Source organism: Rutilus rutilus (genome assembly GCF_951802725.1).
Source record: "Rutilus rutilus genome assembly, chromosome: 16".
In the NCBI taxonomy this organism is placed as follows: domain Eukaryota; kingdom Metazoa; phylum Chordata; class Actinopteri; order Cypriniformes; family Leuciscidae; genus Rutilus; species Rutilus rutilus.
The window spans coordinates 3,223,629-3,243,582 of record NC_140224.1 but is presented as its reverse complement, the minus strand read 5'-3'; the positions used below and the strand labels follow the sequence as shown (position 1 = coordinate 3,243,582).

Here is a 19,954-nt window from a genome sequence, read left to right as displayed (position 1 = left end):
GCCTTATAAATAAATTTTTATTGCTAAAATTACAGTTTCATGTACAGTAAATGAAAGCTTCAAATGGAAATCATTGCAACAGCAAAGGCCACATACATAGTAGAATTTCAAAAACAATTATTTTTGCTTTACATTCCAATAAATAATACAAAGTGTGTTCAAAAATGTGTTTGACTGAACAAAGATGGCACAAAAGCCACTGTTAAGACCGAGGAGGTGCATTACTGGGCCAGACACTGTCAATCACTGACCTGTGGCAGAAAACACAACCTGTAACCTCCGTCATACCCACTGTCTAGTCCTCCAGTGTTTCATAATCCCTAGCACCTTCAGAGGAGAATATCCGAGAGCTCACTCCTGTTCCTCTGGAGGAAGTCTGTGGCATCTTCAATTTCCAGGTCTTCAGAGGTACATCTTCGGGCAAGTTGAACTCCTAGAATGAGTTAAAAGAGTTAATTAGTCGAAGTTGTTGCATGCTTATGGTGAATATATGCAAATAAAACACTGTTAACTGCTTCTCGTTTAAATCGGGTGAAGACTTTAAGTGCTTAAAACTCTCTTTTTTTCACCACTGTGGTGGAGACACTGAAATGTGTCTGACTTTTGTGTTGTGGTTGCCATAACAATGCCTCGCTCCCCTAAACGTGCCGTTACAGTCAGTAGCCAATCCTGGCACACGCCAGCGCTTCTGCACTCTCTCACCAGCAACTCCTCCGTGGTTCACTCTTCATTTCACTTTCAGCCAGGCGCTCGCTTGAAAGTTTTACAGAGAAAAAAACAACAACATTCGAGCCTTCTCATTCCACCTCACCAAAGGCTTCGCTAGCCAAGCAAAACTTCACTGTGTTGAGGCGTTCATGGCAACAAACACACAACAACCGCTCAATGCGAAACCCTGGTGCTGTTCTCATAACAGAAGGGATGAAAAACTGGGTGTTGTCTTTGTTTTTCTCGCCCGCTGGTTTTGCAGACCTTTCAATCAGGATAATGAATCTATAGGTGTGTTTGTGACTGTCACAGGCGGCATTTATGGCTCCTCCACTTTTTGTCATGGCCGATTTTGTCCCCACCACTTTATAAAATAACTTGAAGCATCTCAGTTGTGTGTGTGTGTGTGTGTGTGTGTGTGTTATAATAACAGGTGATCCAATTTGTTATTTTTAATATCGATTTTAAATTATTATATTTAATTTGTTTTTCATTTTTAATTGTTACATTTTATTTATTTGTTTTAATCTTGAATTTATTCAATTTTAATTTATTTATTTATTTAGAATTATTTTATTTTATACACAATTTAAAAATGAAATTAACGAAATTAAAAAATGTGTTTCCGCTGCTCATATACATCCATAGAAATTGTGGCTTCTTAAACTTGGACATTATTCTCAACTTTTTTGCTCATAATTCATTTTCTTTACTATTTCTGATACATTTATTCTTAATTTTTTTTTATCAACACAAACTTGGAAACAAACAGAAAAAATTGTTATGAAGCAGGAACTTTTTTTTTTTTTAAAGTGATTTTTTTTGTTAGATTATTTTAATTTACTATTATTAATAATAATATATAATAATTATAATTGTATTAATATAATGTTGGTGGCACCCAAGTGGCTTCTGGCCCCAGGTTGAGAACCACTGTCATAAACAATTTCATAAGTGATTTATACTTTCAAAACAATAAAAGTTCATGTTCAAATATATGTGCATAACATGCAAATAATATTCATATATTCAGGGCTTGACATTAACACCCGCCAAATGCGGGTGTATTTCAGCAGTGGCGTGTAACGCAGTCACTCCTACTAGCCACTTTGGCGGGTTTAATTTATATAACATATACATTTTTCAAATGTAGTCTTTTAAAAAGGCATCTGAAATAATAAACTACGTGCAGTGTAGTGCTGCCAAAAATATAGATTTTTCGATACATATCGATACTGAAATATCTGAAATGCTTCTAATACTCATTTTCCAGAGTACAGATACAGGATACCAGCTGCGCTTTCTCGCTCTCTCATCTCTCCGACAGCGAGTTACACACAAACCCGCCTCGCCTCACTCACTCGTTTCGGGTGAATGTTGGTGTTATAGGACTTGAATTTCAGTGTGGGATTGCACGTACTGCACATAATTTTACTCATTCCCGCAGATTTTGTGCTCTCAGTACTAAAGTGAGTTATTTTTCGCTGCTTATTGCGCTTAAACAGTCAAATGCACAAAAAAATGATGTCAAAATGCCGGTCTTGGCGAGTATTCACACAAACACAGTCAGTTAGGTTTAGTGAACGTACACAGTTGAGAAAGAAAACACATTTAACGGTATAATGGATTCGTGCGTCAGGTCTTAAAGTGGCAGCGAATTATGAGGTAATATTAATATCTATGTGGCAGCTTTTCCACATGGTCCACAAGTCCCTGCATATATTCATATTCATGAGTTCAGCATTCACCTTTTTCGTGACATCACAACCAGCACATGTGTGCCAAGCCAACTGCCCCATCCCCATTATTTATAAAACAGTCATGGCAATGATTTTAACATGCTAAACATCTCAGAAAAGACTGACTAACTGGTAACTCCATAGCCCGAAACGGCATGTACTCGTTCCCAAAGCGGCAGTCAATTTTTCGTCGCCTGCGTCGTCGCGCCGCCATCTTTATCTCCAGATCCTCAGATTCTAGATCTCCAGAGAGATACTGAGACACACATTGAAAGTAAGACAGCACTGTGAGGAGAAATCCTTTATGTGGTTTTAACAACTTAACTTAAATTGAAATGAAATTTCAATTTCTTGACTGACCGTACTGTATTTAGACAGTGGGAACTTTTCCAAAGAGCTGCGGTGGTCAGATGTGCTCTCAGAGTCTGGGGTTTGTAGAGCCGTATAACCGGTTTGTAGGTTTAGAGCTAATTCTGCAATGACAGGGGGTTATAAATCATGCTTAGCTGGATTCAAAGAGAAAAGAGACTGGATTAAAGACAAGACAACATGGAATGAAACTGAACACATTAACAAAGCAGTATGTCTTTACTGAGTAACTAGTCAGAGGGAAATAATGTAAGGCAGGATTTAACTGTATTAGTCATGACTCGTTTAGTCTCAACAAAGAGGCATAAACCGGTCAGCACTGAAGATCACAAACTCGCATTCACATGATAAACAAAACACTCTGTGGTAGATCGCTAAATGTCTGGAATAAAATGTGTGAAGACAATGTGACAATTTAATGCATTTAAAATTATATTTTTAACTTTTAATTGTGAATTTGTTATTTGTAATTAAGCATTGTTATATTTATTTATTTTAAATCTTCAATGTGCTATTCTCAATTTAGAATAATTTCATTCAGTATGTTTTAATTTTATATTTTTAATAAAAACAAAATCCAAACAATTGTGTTTTTGCTATCATATACATCCACAGTAATGTTGCTTTATTAAAATGTTGACTAAACTTGAACATTGTCTTCAACCCATATACAGTATACATGGTATTTAAAAGATATAGTATTTTTCACTTTTTTATTAATAGAAACTGTGAAACAAACAGAAACAATTTAGAGCAGATTTTGTCTTGTTAGATTGTATTTTACTTTATTAATAATAATATTTAAATGAATTGTAATAATATAATATCGGAGGCCCTGGAACCACTGTCATAAACTATTTCATAACATAAGCTATTTATGTTTCTATCAGTCTAATTGGGCCATTTTTTGACAGAATAAGCTTTAGAGTGGATCACACTTAATGCAAAATGCCTGGCTCTGCGAGACTAAATTTAATTTAATTGGACTATGAAAATATTTGGTTAGTATTATTTTTATTTGGCCACGTGGCCTTGGTTACTTCATCAGAAAATTGGTTTCAAAGTGGACTTTTTTTTTTGTCCAGGGACATTTTTTCATGAATATATATATAAACGGCTAATTCTAAATTCATGTCTTCTCTACATTTTGTCCCAGAATCCCCTGAGCAGCTGCTCTGAAAGATCAGCGCTCAAGGAGATACTGGAGAAAGTCTGAGCATCAGCAGACGAGTGTCTAGACAGCTGCAGGAACCGAGTAACACACCCAGCTCAGTCGGGAGGCTCAGTTAATCGCTTGTTTTGGCATGACGAGGGACTGGGAGCCGGAGCTGAGGGAAGTGAGCTCAGCAAACTGCCAGATCCTGTCTGAATTGGTGCCATGTTGAAGGATTTAGTTTTTTTTTCTAAGGTGGGAGGTGAATTTTATTTCGCAAATGTATGCGCACTACTTTTCAAAAGTTTGAATGAATTGTATGTTTTTGAGGCTGAATTTATTTGATCAAAAATACAGTAAAAACTGTAATATTGTAAAATAATATTACAACTTAAAATAACTGTTTTCTTTTTGAATATATTTTACAATGTAATTTATTCCTGTGATCAAAGCTGAATTTTCAGCATCATTACTCCAGTCTTCAGTGTCACATGATCCTTCAGAAATCATTCTAATATGATGATTTGTTGCTTAACCCTTAAACAGGCAAGAGTAGAAAATGATAAGCAACAAATAATTTCATGTCATTTTTTATATCATCTGGACTTAAGTAAATCATATCCAAAAGAATTTTTGAAAAATGTTATGTATTTTGGATTTTATGAGTTGTGACTCCCAGATCACATTGCCTGTGGGTATAAAAAAAGGCCCAAATCTATAACTGTAACTGCCATTGCATGTTTAAAACAATTATATCCTATACTTCAACTCATATAATGTTGACATATTATATATATCATTGGAAAGCTTACAAACTCAAGATTCAGCATGCGAAACCCATTTGAGGTTTCATAAAAATGGTAAAAAAAAAAAAAATTGGTAAAATGGTAAAAAATGTTGGATTTAGGTCAGGCTGACTAATTGATCACAAATAACTTGAAACAAATCATGTGACCAGCATACTCAAGACAGACAGGCTGTATCAGTTTAACCTGTACATTTTATAATTTGTACAAAAAAAAAAAACTCAGAATACAAAGATTGTTACAAAAATGAATACAAAGTGAATCCCTTTTTTATACCCAAAAGTGGCAATGTGACTCAGGTGTAACATATATTTCAAAACGTGCTAAATAACAACATGAACAACATTTTTATAAATCATCTTTTTCAGCACCTTAAGACAATGTTCATAATTAATGTTAGCAGTGTTAGTATTATTTTTTCAAAAGAAAAGTAAGTTTAATATATATTTACTTATCTCAAAATCTGAATGTCCTGCACCACTGGCAGCCATGTTGGATTTAGGTCAGGCTGACTAATTAATCACAACATTTTTTTAAACAAATCATGTGCCCAGCATACTCAAGACAGACCAGGCTGTGATAAATGATAAAAGGATTTGATGAAAAAAATCATTCTTACGCCCCAAAAAAGACGACAAAAACTATGTTACACCCAGATCACATTGCCAGGTTTAGGGTTAAGAAACATTTCTGATTATTATCAGTGTTGAAAACAGTTGTGCTGCTTCATATTTTTGTGGAAACCGTGATACATTTTTTTTACAGGTTCAGAAGTACAGCGTTTATTTGATATAGAAATATTTATTAATATTATAAATGGCTTTACTGTCACTTTTGATCAATTGAATGCATCCTTGCTGAATAAAAGTATTCACTTCTTTAAAAAAAAAAAATCTTACTGATACTGACCCCAAACTCTTGAATGGTAGTGTAGTTTGAGACTAGTTATGTTTACTAATAGCACATTGTAAATATCAGGGGGCATATTGTTCGCTAAAGGAACCCAACGTTTTTTTGTGTGTGTGTTTGTCAATAAGTGTTGCAGTTCACCATTTTGTCGATGATCACTCTCCCCTGAACTTTCACCCCAGCAGATAAAACTCTCAGGGCTGGCACGTGATTGGCTGTCCTCCGTCCTCTCCTCCTTTTCTTTTTTGATTGGACTGGTACGTTCTCTGTGGGGGATGTTAATGGATCACCGTTAGACATCAATCAATGATTGACGAAAACACACAAATTCCTGATGTTTGCCAAACGGATGAGGTCACTGAGGATGTGCCATATCCATGTCATGACATGTTGTCGCATCATTTCGTAACATGATGGTATTAAACATTAACCAGCAGTAAGTGGTTCAGTGGATAAATCAACGGGTCTCAGTGACGCAAACACACATCTAGAAATATTTAAAGGGATAGTTCACCTTAAAATTACAATTTTGTTCCAGTTGAATTAATTTACTCTCCATCATATCATTCCAAACTCGTTTCTAAAAGCGAATGAAATAGCGAGTGAATTAAATTCAGTTTGATCAAATTTAAGGTCTTAAAAGGTCTTAAATAAACAAAAGTCTTCATTATCATTTTAAGAACTCTTAAATTTGGGGACAGAAAACAAGAATCGTTATGCCAACTAATGTGATTGATACTAAAGTCAAAAGTCAATGATTTAATTAAATGTGAACACTAAACATTTGAAAGTAGAAATGCGCTACAGGCTCGCGTGAGGTTGTAAAATGATCAACTGTTGATGAATTATGAGGAATTGCATGAGGAACCTAGTGAAATAAGTCATTATTAGATGAGAATCGTGCTCTATACCATGCAAACCCGCAATGTCCACTTGAATGGGTGGAAGATTCTTTTTCACTGAATAACATCTTAAAATTTTATCTGTGATGGTAAACAGTTAATGACAACATTTAATTTTTCTGTCTAAACTGTCCCTTTAAAGGGTTAGTTCACCCAAAAACGAAAATTCTGTCAGTAATTACTCTCCCTCATGTTGTTCCAACCCCGTAAGACTTTCGTTCATCTTCGGTACAGAAATTAAGATATTTCTGATGAAATCTGAGAGCTGGCAGAATTTCCATTTTTGGGTGAACTATCCCTTTAAGAGAAAAGCTGTATAATCATAAACTCTACTGTGTATGTGATGGATTCAGCCCAAAACAAGTCTAAACAGAATCAGAGGAGGAAGTCTGTGGAGGGTTTCTTCACCATGACTAGACACTTTCACAGACGTCCTATTCCCCCCTGCCTGTCCGTAACCATTAGTCATTTTCGGACAAGTCCAGAAATAATAATCAAATGAATGGTCTCTCTGGACTTTTCTACACTTCAACACATCATTCCGCCACATGCTTGAGCATAAATGGCAGATATATCCGACCAATGGCAACTTTCACTGTAGAGGTTTATTTGTTAAAGGGATAGTTCACCCAAAAATGAAAATTCTATCATTGTTTACTCACCCTCAAGTTGTTCCAAACCTGTATGAGTTTCTTTGTTCTGCTGAACACAAAGGAAGATATTTGGAAGAATGTCTGTAACCAAACAGATCTCGGTCCCCATTGACTACCATAGTATATATTTTTCCTACTATGGAAGTCAATGGGGACCGAGATCTGTTGATTACAAACGTTCTTCCAAATATCTTCCTTTGTGTTCAGCAGAACAAAGAAACTCATACAGGTTTGGAACAACTTGAGGGTGAGTAAATGATGACAGAATTTTCATTTTTGGGTGAACTATCCCTTTAAAGCCTCTCATTCAGAGCCAAACCTGCCCTTCCGTACACTGAGATTGATCAAAGCTGCTAGACTCACATCTGGTCCGGGACATGAGCATACAGTATCTTCTTGCTTTTATGGAGAATTAGTTGTGGTTCAATGCAGAGCTAATGGCAAAACTTTTGTAAGTTTTCTAATAAGAAAAACTTCCCAAAACCTATTTCGACTTAAATTTATTTAAAAAAAATCTCTTATTCAATATTTTAATTATATAAGTAAGTAAACTAAACAAGTAAAATACAGAACAGTTATTATTATTTACAAAAAAACACTTATTGATATTGATTTAGTACAGAAAAAAGGGCAATAAAGAGGGGAAACCTCACATTTAATATGACTATTTATAATATTCATTTTATATTATACAATAATAATAATATTTATGCAATAATAATATTTTATTTTACACAACAACAGTAAAATTATAATACTAATAGTTATTGCTGTCTTATTTTACTTGCAATAATGTATTATTATTTCATTTATCTTACAGAGCTTTTATTTTGGCAGAAAACCGCAGAGAGACCTTAAAGCTTCTCTTTTGTTGACAACAAATTGTCGTTGCAAATCTGGGAAGACGGTTGTGCATATTGCATTTTCAAAAGCACGTTATAAGTGACCAAAACTCACAGCGCTTGCAGAGATGGAGTTTGTGTACAGCAGATTTTACTGCGAACCAAGCTGGGCTTATTATATAATTCACGTGGGTCACACTTCTCGGAAAACCTGTGTAAATACCAAAAAATCACACTCCCCTGTAATTAGGCCTGGATGTGTTGATGGTAATTGTTGCAGAGATTTCAGGTTTTGTCATTGTGAAATCAAGTCACCTGACCCTGGTAAATCAATGCAACTTTAAAGAATACATTTTTCAATAATCATTAGAAGTCTTTCTTTTAGAACTTGCACAGCCAGATAGCAGCAACGGCAAAGGTCAGCCTTTCTTGGCCTTTTCAAGGGGCCAAGTGTCTCCTTCACAAACGAATCATGAGATTGGTCAGAGAAGGTCCACTGGGCCTTTTGAAACTGGTCTTGCTCACCAAACTACACATGCTGAGTGAGTTGGCCATCGTTTAAGGCTAATAAGTGATGTGCAGTTATACCTGTTGGATTGATAAGTGTCTGGGTTGCTCAAATCCCACTGCTGTTTCTGTCCAAAACAGCCCACACAACCTCCTTCACGGGTCCAGAGACAGGCCCGACGGTCCACCGACGCGCTCAGCACGAAGAGTCGAGACTCGTACACCAGGACCTCACTGCTTACTATCGCCCTCTCATGGCCCTTCCAATAGTGTAACAGTTGAGGCAATTCTTTCGCAGACTGAGAGAGACACACATACTGTAAATATATGTATATAGACTGAAATAATGAGCTAAATAAGGTGAATTCAGGTAAACTGGATTGCCTTCAGCAATTCATCCTAATGCAAAAAAGTACATTTTCCATACCTTCATATCTCCAGCAGATAAGGCATAATGTGAGATGTCCCAGACCTTGATGGATCCTGTGGTGTCTCCAGTGACAAGTAGACTGTTTTCCTGGTCTGTGCTTAAACCCATCACACTCTCATCAAATTCATCAGGTACATAGAACTGTCCTGCATCAGACATGATGGACAAAACAAGTCATTAATCTATTGGTCTGTGCTTTTCTTATAACGGATGTAAGATAATAAAAATCGGTGCACCCAGAAATTGAGCAGAAGACTCAAACAAGCGATTTCAGCCAGCTCTTGTCAACAATATTCAACGACAACCAACGAGGTGTAGAACCCAGTGGATCAACAGTTTGGAAGTTTATTGAATATACTGTTGAGTGTGATGTCGAAGCCGAACTCAGCATCATTACTCCAGTCTTCAGTGTCACATGATCCTTCAGAAATCATTCTAATATGATGATTTACTGCTCCATTATTATCAGTTATACTACGGGGCTGTTGAATGCTTGAATCTGATTGGTTGACGAATGTTGGTGCGCAATTATTTTCAGTGAAACGCACGGCTAAAGTAGTTCCAGTCAGGTCATGACCGCATTACAGTTCCATATCACTTTGCCAAATGATTTAAGTTATTTCAAAGGTTTTTACAACCTACAGAACCAAAACCCACAACGACACTGACCGAGCAAATAAATATAGTAAACAATAGGACAAAAACGACAAATTATTTACAAGTTTTTCTTATGTATTATGCATTTATTAGTTATTATGGAAAAGCACATATCTCTTTCTCACGCTCTCTCTTCCACTCAAACGCACACACATACAGTACGGACACACACTTGCGTGTTGTCAGCGCTGCTCTGACGATTTTATCAGTAAAATAGTTTAGCAACTTAAAAGCTACATAACGTTTCTCCAGAGGTGCAGATAAACATTGTTTCGCTGTTAGTAAACGATGGTGCTGAGCATTAGTCTGCTATCAGTGGCTCAAGTTTCCATTACTAGCTCTAAAATAACGTTTTGGAATTAGCAACGGAGGCTTAGGATTAGATGCGTAAGAAATTAGTCCCGCACACAAGAGCATTTTAAGGACAAAAACCTGACAAACGTCTTGAAATATTAAGGTGTAATATTGTAATATTGAGGTGTAACGTCTGGTGTGCATTGTTTTTCTAATAATTCAACAGCCCATTGTTAATTATTCCTTATTTATTATTGGGTCTGCTTAATATTTTTTTCGTAACATTTTCTTTAAAAATATTAAGCAGCACAACTGTTTTCAACATTGGTAATAATAAGAAATGTTTGTTGAGCAGCAAATCAGCATATTAGAATGATTTCTGAAAGACCATGTGACACTTTACTTTAAATTGTAATAATATTTCACAATACTGTTTTTATCAAATAAGTGCAGCCTTGGAGAGCATTTGAGACTTTTTTCAAAAACATAAAAAAATTCCTAATTATTCCAAACTTTTGACAGAGAGTGTATATATAGCGGTGTTTGCGATGTGTTAACTTGTCATCAGTTGGTCTCAGTTCTCATGTTTACCGTGGTTGTGTCTGGGCCCACAGATGCTCCACCAGCAGACGGATCCGGCCTGTGAGCTGAGCAGCACAGCACCGCTCCTCAAATGACTTTGCTGAGCTCGTTTTTGCAAGAACAGCAGTCTATGAACGGGCGGATGGACTCTACACACACAGAAGCACATTCAATTTATACATTACTTCACTGTCAACTAACATACCATAAATAGGACATAAAATAGGTGCAGTGGTTCTCAACTGGTGGTTCAAAATCCAAAAATGTGTTGCAGGTCTGTTAAATGCAAGTAATCATATAATTATGCCTGGTTGGGATAGCAAAATTATTAATCTTGTTGTGTGAATTATTAGCTGAAGAAAGCACGGACTCCTTGAAATTCTATTCAGACAATTTCATTTGAATAATTTGGCAAATAGTTGGTCATTCCATGGTAATATTAATACATTACAATATTTGATTTTAAGGCCAATTTTCTTTGCTTGTGTATGGTAAACAAATATGGAACTGTGTTGGGTTGCCACATCAATGTAAAATCTGGGTGCTAAAACCAGTTGAGAACCCCCCCCCCCCCCAACTGTGCATGATTTATTAATGAAATGACGCTCAGTAATTTTTACTGATACATTTACTGATACTGATAAATAATGACTATGCACATTTCAGAAGGTGTAATCTACACTTTATATACATTTTATCATATAATTTTGCCCTCTGAATTCCACATATATTGTTAGTCATGCTTTCTCATCCAGAAACATTTTGTTTTCCGCTCATTTTCCACCCTCTCCAAAACAGGCTGTTTTTGCTCATTTGTAAATGGCATGTGTTATAATTAGCTAGCCAGCTGCTGAATACTTATTCTCTATAAATAGTCTAGGTGGATTTGGAGGGAGTTTAGCGTTAAGTGTACTTGGTACATTAAACTCTTTTATTTCAAATAAGCAAGGAGAATACTATTTTTCACCGCTTGCTCCAGTCTAATTTGGTACTAACTTCCCTTGCTGGGATCTCTGCAGTCGTGTGATGGGCTTCTGAAGAGCCAGCGTCCATATAATGATCTCTCCATCATAACTACCAGTAGCCAGAAGTCCCAGGGCTAGACAGTGATCCATCGCCAGGATATCCTCTCTGTGTTGATGACCAGACTTCCAGGACAGTTCTGCTTTTACATAGATGTCCTGTACTCACAGATACACTTCAGTAAATGACTTTTAGATCTCCAGTTCTGCTGTGTCAGCTTCTGTGCAGTGTCAGACAACCATTAAAACCCACTTTGTTTTCATAGACGTCTCACAAAAGCACACAGCCAATTGAAGATAATGAAAGCCATAACCAGAAAAAAAATGCACATTATGTGTTTATTCTGTCTGAAAGCCCTTTTTGCTTTTAAGTAGCCATTAAAGATTGTATGATTGAGACACAAACTGGCCCTTACCTCTGAAAACGCAACGCTATACTGAGCAATCTGTCGACTCCAGCCTGTGGCTAAAAGCTGGTCGTCATGGTGACAGATGATCCCGGTGACCTCTGTGTTGGAGACGGTTTCTAGCTTATGAAGATTGAGGCCATTCAGTAAGTTCCACACCTATAGCATGGAAATGTACCTGTTACTAACAAGTGACAACAAAGAAATCATCAAATCAAAGTTCAGTCATCAAAGTTTAATTCAAACAAACACTGCTGGCATTGAAATGTCCCTGAAAAAATAGCAGCCTAATGTAGAGGGGAGACTTTGGTACAACATTAAAGTTCACCCAAAAATGAAAATTCTGTCATTACTTATTCACCCTCTTGTTGTTCCGAACCCGCAAGACTTTCGTTCATCTTCGGAACGCAAATGAAGATCTTTTTAATTAAATTTCTGTCCCTACATTGACAGCTACGCAACTACCATTTTAACGCTTCAAAACATTCATAAAGAGATCATAAAACTAACCCATATAAATTCAGTGGTTTAGTCAAAATTTTCTAAAGAGAAACGATCGATTTATACGCTGAACAGATTTAATTTTCAGTTGTGGGAAACTAAAGCTCAAGCATGTTCGCTTGATTTGCAAGAACCAATGAGATTCATTCTCGTGTTACGCATCACGTTTGAGCTTTAGCGAGAACCAATGAGGTTCATTCTCGTGTTACGCATCACGTTTGAGCTTTAGCGAGAACCAATGAGGTTCATTCTTGTGTTACGCATCACATTTGAGCTTCAGCAAGAACCAATGAGGTTCATTCTCGTGTTACGCATCACGTTTGTGCAGCAAGAACCAGTGAGGTTCATTCTCGTGTTATGCATCACGTTTGAGCTTTAGCGAGAACCAATGAGGTTCATTCTCGTGTTACGCATCACATTTGAGCTTCAGCAAAAACCAATGAGGTTCATTCTCGTATTACGCATCACATTTGAGCTTTAGCGAAAAAAACAATGAGGTTCATTCTCGTGTTACGCATCACGTTTGAGCTTTAGCGAGAACCAATGAGGTTCATTCTCGTGTTACGCATCACGTTTGAGCTTTAGCGAGAACCAATGAGGTTCATTCTCGTGTTACGCATCACGTTTGTGCAGCAAGAACCAATGAGGTTCATTCTCGTGTTACGCATCACGTTTGAGCTTTAGCGAGAACCAATGAGGTTCATTCTCGTGTTACGCATCACGTTTGAGCTTTAGCGAGAACCAATGAGGTTCATTCTCGTGTTACGCATCACGTTTGAGCTTTAGCGAGAACCAATGAGGTTCATTCTCGTGTTATGCATCACGTTTGAGCTTCAGCGAGAACCAATGAGGTTCATTCTCGTGTTACGCATCACGTTTGAGCTTCTGCAAAAGGTTTGTTCTCGCGCGTCAACGCAGGTACGGTTGAGCTTCTGTTTATGTTTGCTGATCAATGTTTATATGTGAATAAAAGCCTAAACTGTATCTGTTCATCATATAAAGTGATATTGTCACTCCAGTAATATTAACTAAACTGCTCAATTCATATGGATTAGTTTTACAATCTCTTTATGAACCTTTAAGTTGCGTAGCTGTCAATGGAGGGACAGAAATTGCTCAGATTTCATTAAAAAGATCTTAATTTGTGTTCTGAAGATGAACGAAAGTCTTACGGGTTTGGAACAACATGAGGGTGAGTAATTAATTTTTAGGTGAACTAACCCTTTAAATGGATCTCGTGGTACATCTTACACTTACCTTGATAGTGCCATTGGTGGCTGCAGAGATCAGTCTGCGCTGGTGTACGTCTAGTGCCATACAGGAAACCTCCTCCTTACCATGAGCGTTTCTTACCTCCATCCTCTTAATTCCTGTCTTCACATCCCACACAGTCAATGTGGAGTCAGCACAGGCTGTGATTACCTCGACCATGCACAAAATACACATTAAAGATAAGAACCTATAATGTTCAGTCCACAAACCATCTATCAAACAAACCCAAACACCAACCTGTTCAAGATGAGGATTATAGAGGGCACAGGTGTACAGGCCAGACCCGTTGTTGGATTTTGTTTTGTTGGATTCTGTCAGTTGAAACACGGCCAGATACTCCCTGCAAGTCACCAGGAGCACAGGATCTGCAGTCAGGTTGAGGAGCAAAGGAAAGCTGCCCTGCTCTGGGGTAACGCCCACTGTGATATTGGGGAATTTCAGGTGAAATGTCTTTACGCATTGTTGAGAAGGAATATCCCATATTTTCAGAACCTGAAAGGTGACACGGATATAGACCAGAGCTATTGACTTGCATTTCAACTAATTATCTTTGACTTTTATTGCATGTAGGCGATGCATGTTTTCCATTTCTAATGCCAAAAAACAAATCTGCCCACTTTTACACCAATGAAAACCAAACACCAGTGGCCGGATTCACAAAAATTCTTAAGAGTGCAATTCTTCTAAACTGCTTCTGTTTATTTTCTTACTTAAGAAAATGTTGTATTCCTTTTTTCTTAAGATTGTTCTTAAGGCTTAATAAATTTTTTTTATGAATCTTCTTAAAAAACATCGTAAATAACATCGTAATAAAATTAAAATCATCAATGTTTATAGATTTATTAGTTTATTTCAAATTAACTGTTGTAATTAAGCATTACAGCATTACAATAGTTTCATTTTACATTTCTACTACTAGGGATGTTTTCTGAATTGACACCAATGATTGATAATGTAAACAATGATTATTTATGATTGTGCTAACCCTAATTCTACAAAAACACAGACAAAAAAATAGCGTTTTTACCTACAATTAAGACATCATTTTTGGCAGAATTCCGCACAGAGCAGCCATACAGATAGGATGCATTCACTCTAGATAGAGCACCGAAAATATTTTGAATGCTTATCAAGTGTGCACGCTTATGATTATTACAGTCATCTGCAGATGCAAAAACATGGCCTTCGTTGACTGATCAGCGAATCTTTAGCAAGAATTACCAAAAGGCAAAGTCAGTCATTTTCTTCTTAAAGGAGCTGTATGTAAGAAATGTATTTCAATTAATCATAAAATGGCCCTGATATGTCACTAGACATTAAGAAATCATGTTCATTTCAAATACTTATATCACTGACAACAGTAGTCCGGCCAGGATATTGTCATTTAAAAAGTGATAGTTGCAGCCCTCAACTGATGTTGATGTTGTCATGTTGTGTTTTGGCCTGAAGCTCCACCCTCCACCTATCTACCAATCACAAAGTCAGTTGTGTTTCAGCATCCGGGTTGCCAGCTCTGCTCTAGTTACCACAGCTGCAGCTACAAACGTGTCAGCCTACGTTCGTGCTGGATCCTGCAGCCTATCTGGCAACCTCGAGTCAGGGGGGAGGGGGAGGGGATACACTGCTCTACAGTAATTTGAAAGTGATTGCAGTACCAGTTTTGGCCACAATCTTACATACGGCTCCTTTAAGAAAAAAACTATGGGCCTCATTCACCATCCGTTCTTATGAAGAAATGTGTTCTTAAACCGCACCTTTTACGAAGATTCTGACATTCACTAATGTTTTCTTATTTTGGATTTGTTCTTCTTAGCTAAGAACAAACTCTCCGCACACTCAAGAGCACTCATACGCACATTTGAGTGATGACAGTTTGCTCCAAATAATGGGTTACTGCATTTTATTTAATTCTACAGTCGTTTACAATGATAGTATTTTACTGTATTTCTGATCATTTGTTGAAAAAAAAAATCATAGTATGCAAACAAACACTAACACTACAATTTACATCAGCAATTAAGCTGATTAAATCAAATATTAAGCTTCGTTTGGCATTTACCTGTTGCAGTAGAATTTCTATTTGGTGATCGGTGGACCTCCACCGTCTGTGCGTCTTTTGGGACATTCTCCAACTTTTCTTGCACACGGCCCTGAAGTGTCATGTCCTTATAGAGCTGGTAAGTCCCGCCCATCCGTAAAACCCCAAGTGGACCTCTAGGTTGAAAAATCGTCAATGCAAGTGAATGTGAGAAAATAATTATTTTCTGGTCCCGTTTGAATTGTGCCATGAATGTGAATATATGTTGTCTGTGAATTTTTTATATAATTTTTCATGTTACGAGTTTGACAGTATATTGTATGATTCTTTGGCTAGCAGTTGTGGAAAAGACATAACGGGAAAGACTACATGTCGCCTATGTGACGTCACCCCATAACACATTTTCCCTCCACTTGTCAAATCACGGTGCTAATGCTGCGATAATCTATGGAGACAGATCGAGATGCCTGTGTGTTTTGTACCCAAATGTCACCATTCAAACAAAATGGGCTGTTCTTTCTTCAGATTCCCGCGTCGAAAGCAGCGAAGAGTTGTAGTCCACAAAGTGCTCTCACACAAAGTCTAACCGTATCAAACTTCTACCTGCTAAATTGTAGCATTCTTCACACGAAAAATTATATTAAAAATTCACAGACAACATATGTTCACATTCATGGCAAAATTCAAACGGGACCAGAAAATAATTATTTTCTCACATTCACTTGCATTGACGATTTTTCAACCTAGAGGTCCAGTGGGGTTAGTGGAAGGGGCGGGACTTACCAGCTCTATATGGGAATTTGTGGGGCGTTTCTTATGCTAATTAGTAACAACTGGCACGCGCTTTCAATTACGAAGACGTGGGATTCATCAATCCTAAGAACAAAGGTGCGAACAATTCTGTTGTTTAAGAACATGTCATGAATACGACGTAGACTTTTCTTAGGACGTTTATTAAGTACAAAGTTAAGAAAATTCTTAGGAAGATATTGGTGAATGAGGCCCTATGTTCTTAAGAAAATATTTGAGTTTCTAAAGAAGTTTTCAAAAATTGCACTTAAGAATATTCTTACAAACTTCTTGAAATGTATCTTTCGCAAGAAGATTTTCATGAATCCAGGCCCTGGATCTTTTGTTTTCCATTTAGACATTTAGTAGGTGGAAAACTAACAGCGTCCTTAGAGTAGCTGAAGATCTTGCCCAATGCTTGGTGAATAACCACATCCACCACAGAGGTCTTGTGACTGTGCAGAACCGCAGTTGGGCGGGAGGTCACGAAGCGGTTCCACAGTCTGACAACAGGACCCACTCCAGCTGTTACCAGCAGACTGAGAGACAAACTGAAGTCAAAACACTTGACTCCCTACAGCAGAAGAAGAAGAAGGAGGAGATGAAGACATGTTGTGTGTCATTATTTTCTGGTAGCCGTGTTGCAATTTAGTCGGACTAATAAGTGAATCACAGTGCTCTTGTTTTACACAATATCCAGGCTCTGAGTTTCTTCTCCAGCAATTAAATGTGTAACAACTGCGGGGGTGGCTTATTACTTCTCTGGAAATTAAAGAATGGAAAATACTGGGAAATAGTCTGTTTTAATAAATCCGTCAAAACAACTAAATGAAGATGTTTTATTGGGGTCTGAACACTCCCATTAAAAAACCACAACAACAACCTCTCTGAATCATGAGTGTATATTTAGTTTTACTATAAATGGTCTGTGACTGTCTTTTCCCATTAAAAACATCATCCCTTTGAACTGTGACTTAAAAATTAGCTTTGGAATCAATCTGTCTATCTGTGTTTGTTTATCTATCTATATGTTTGTCTGTTCTATCTATCTATCTATCTATCTATCTATCTATCTATCTACTGTATATATGTGTTTATTTATCAATCTATCTATGTGTTTATCTATCTATCTATCTCTGTCAGTCAGTCTGTCTGTCTGTCTATCTATCATCCATCCATTCATCTATCTATCTATCTATCTATCTATCTATCTATCTATCTATCTATCTATCTATAAACTGTGGTAGATTTTTAATAGATAAAATAGTAAACTGTATATTAAACTAACCATGTCTTTAACATCTAACCTTACTTCTCTTTTCAGGCCTAACATGATAACACTTTGAAACACAATGTACTAAAACGTTCTGTCTGTGTTTTTGAATGCTGGATGTTGTATTTTTACCATACCCCTTTGACTTTGGTTGTGTGAGTGTATAAATAACAAGTTTGGGCATTGAAACTAGACAGATGACTAAATCTGAACCTTGTGATTAACAAAGAAGTAATCATTAAAACAAAGTTTGCTTTACCTGGTAACAGAAGGGTTTGTCTATGAAAACCAATCAAATTGTGGGGAAAATATGTAATGCAGTAAGACACTTTTGCCATACCTCCTTATTCTATAAAAACGGTTGTATTCTTTTAGATGGTGGGATTCTCAATGGAATTTGTCAGAGATCCTCCGGCCTTGCTTCTTCTTGGGGGAGATTCTCTGAGAACTGCTCGGGAAGATCCCCTGGCCGTGATTAAAGTATTTGAAGGACATTTGCTAAGGTCTGTTTGTCAATTATTCCTGCGCAGGAAGTAAGCTAGTTACGGGGACAGGTATTAGACCCAGCCGACGTCGATGTGTAGACGCGCTAGGATATAGGATTAGACTCAGCCGCCGTCGATATATAGACACGCTAGGGTATAGGGTTGTACTCAGCCGACGTCGATGTGTAGACGCGCTAGAGTATAAATATTATAGGCCCAGGTAGGCTTAGGTCAGATGAGATACAGTAGGACTTAGTTAGATTTAGGGAAAAATCTACAACACTACCCATGTATTTATCTGTCATCTATCTGTCTGTCTATCTACTGTATTATCTATGAGTTTGTTTGTTTATCTATCCAACTATATGTCTGTCTGTCTGTCTGTCAATCTATCCAACCATCCATCTATCTATCTATCTGTTATCTATCTGGCATAGAGGACAAATACATTATGTACATACATACAAAACAAACATAATATATCACCTTTTCTGTTCTCCAAATGTATTTCTCTCTCTTCTGATTGACATTCATGATGACCACAGAGCTTGCTGGACTTTCTGATGATGTAATAATGAGCTCATCGTGGGGCTCATACAGGATTCTGTTGATCGGCTCGCTGTGGATTCTTGGGATGTGCTGATAGGAGATCAGTGCACTGTGCGCACATATATCCTGTTCAGGGTTCATGAAAGTTTTTTTTTTTTACAACATCAGCGACATGCAATTTTAGAAGTAGAAGAAATGGATTTATAATAATAAATGCAGTCATTTTAACAGATCCTTTTCTGTTGTTGTATCAAAGGTTTTCACAGAAGCAAAATCACACATTTCCAAAAATCATTCTCCAATCATCCCTACATAAAGATACACACACTCACTGGCATGAAGATTTGCAATGGGCCAGTTTGGTTGGTGAAAGGCATTTCAAAGAGCCCCTTGAAAGGCTGAAGAAACCACAGCAAATCCACAGAGCCTTTCTCATCTCCCCACATCAGCACACACTTTTCTCCTGGAGCCTAGATGCAGATCAAACATGACTCACAGTGAACTAAAACAAAAACAAACCAGCTCTGAGAATTAACAAGCTTAAAATAAATTCCAGTTCAACACCAGGGCATGAAATGTCAGCGGCCTACCTCTGTGTCATACCAATAACATAGAGCAGTAGCAGCATGACTCAGTCCTGAAAACAACAGAGAGAAGAAGACAACAAGGTCAAAATGTAAGCAGAAAAGCAAACAACTTCATCTAGCAGATTTGCTGGCTCTTACCAAACAAATGAACCTGCTCAAAACCAAATGTGGTGGTAACATCTAAGAAGTGGATGCCCCTGCTCAGGGTTGACACAGCGATCTTGTGAACATTTCCCATGTAGACAGCATCTGTGGTACAACCCTGGAACTTCCTATGATATTGCCTTTTATTGAAGTGGTTAGCATTCATCTACAGGGATGAAGGAGAAGTTTTGAACTCATGAAGCTTAGGTCACAAAGTATTATTTTTAAAATCATGTGAATTAAATGTTAATATGTCACCTCCAGTGGCTTTATGTTGTTCAGATTGCTGTTCCACACAATGAGAGTTCCTCTCTTGCTGACGCTGATGTAGCGCAT

At 37.2% G+C, this 19,954-nt stretch overlaps 1 protein-coding gene across 1 annotated transcript; it reads right to left on the bottom strand.

The window, feature by feature from the left end:
• Nucleotides 1-19,954, bottom strand: LOC311305679 (cilia- and flagella-associated protein 337; the record flags this gene model as incomplete). Its single annotated transcript, XM_084433492.1, has 17 exons — nt 1-433; nt 2,578-2,703; nt 2,808-2,920; nt 5,826-5,950; nt 8,670-8,887; nt 9,016-9,164; nt 10,561-10,700; nt 11,548-11,732; nt 11,990-12,139; nt 13,739-13,903; nt 13,991-14,245; nt 16,963-17,154; nt 18,825-18,977; nt 19,220-19,357; nt 19,478-19,524; nt 19,613-19,784; nt 19,877-19,954. 17 exons carry the CDS (start codon nt 19,952-19,954, stop codon nt 296-298), a joined length of 2,544 nt encoding a protein of 847 aa, XP_084289618.1. The 3' UTR covers nt 1-295.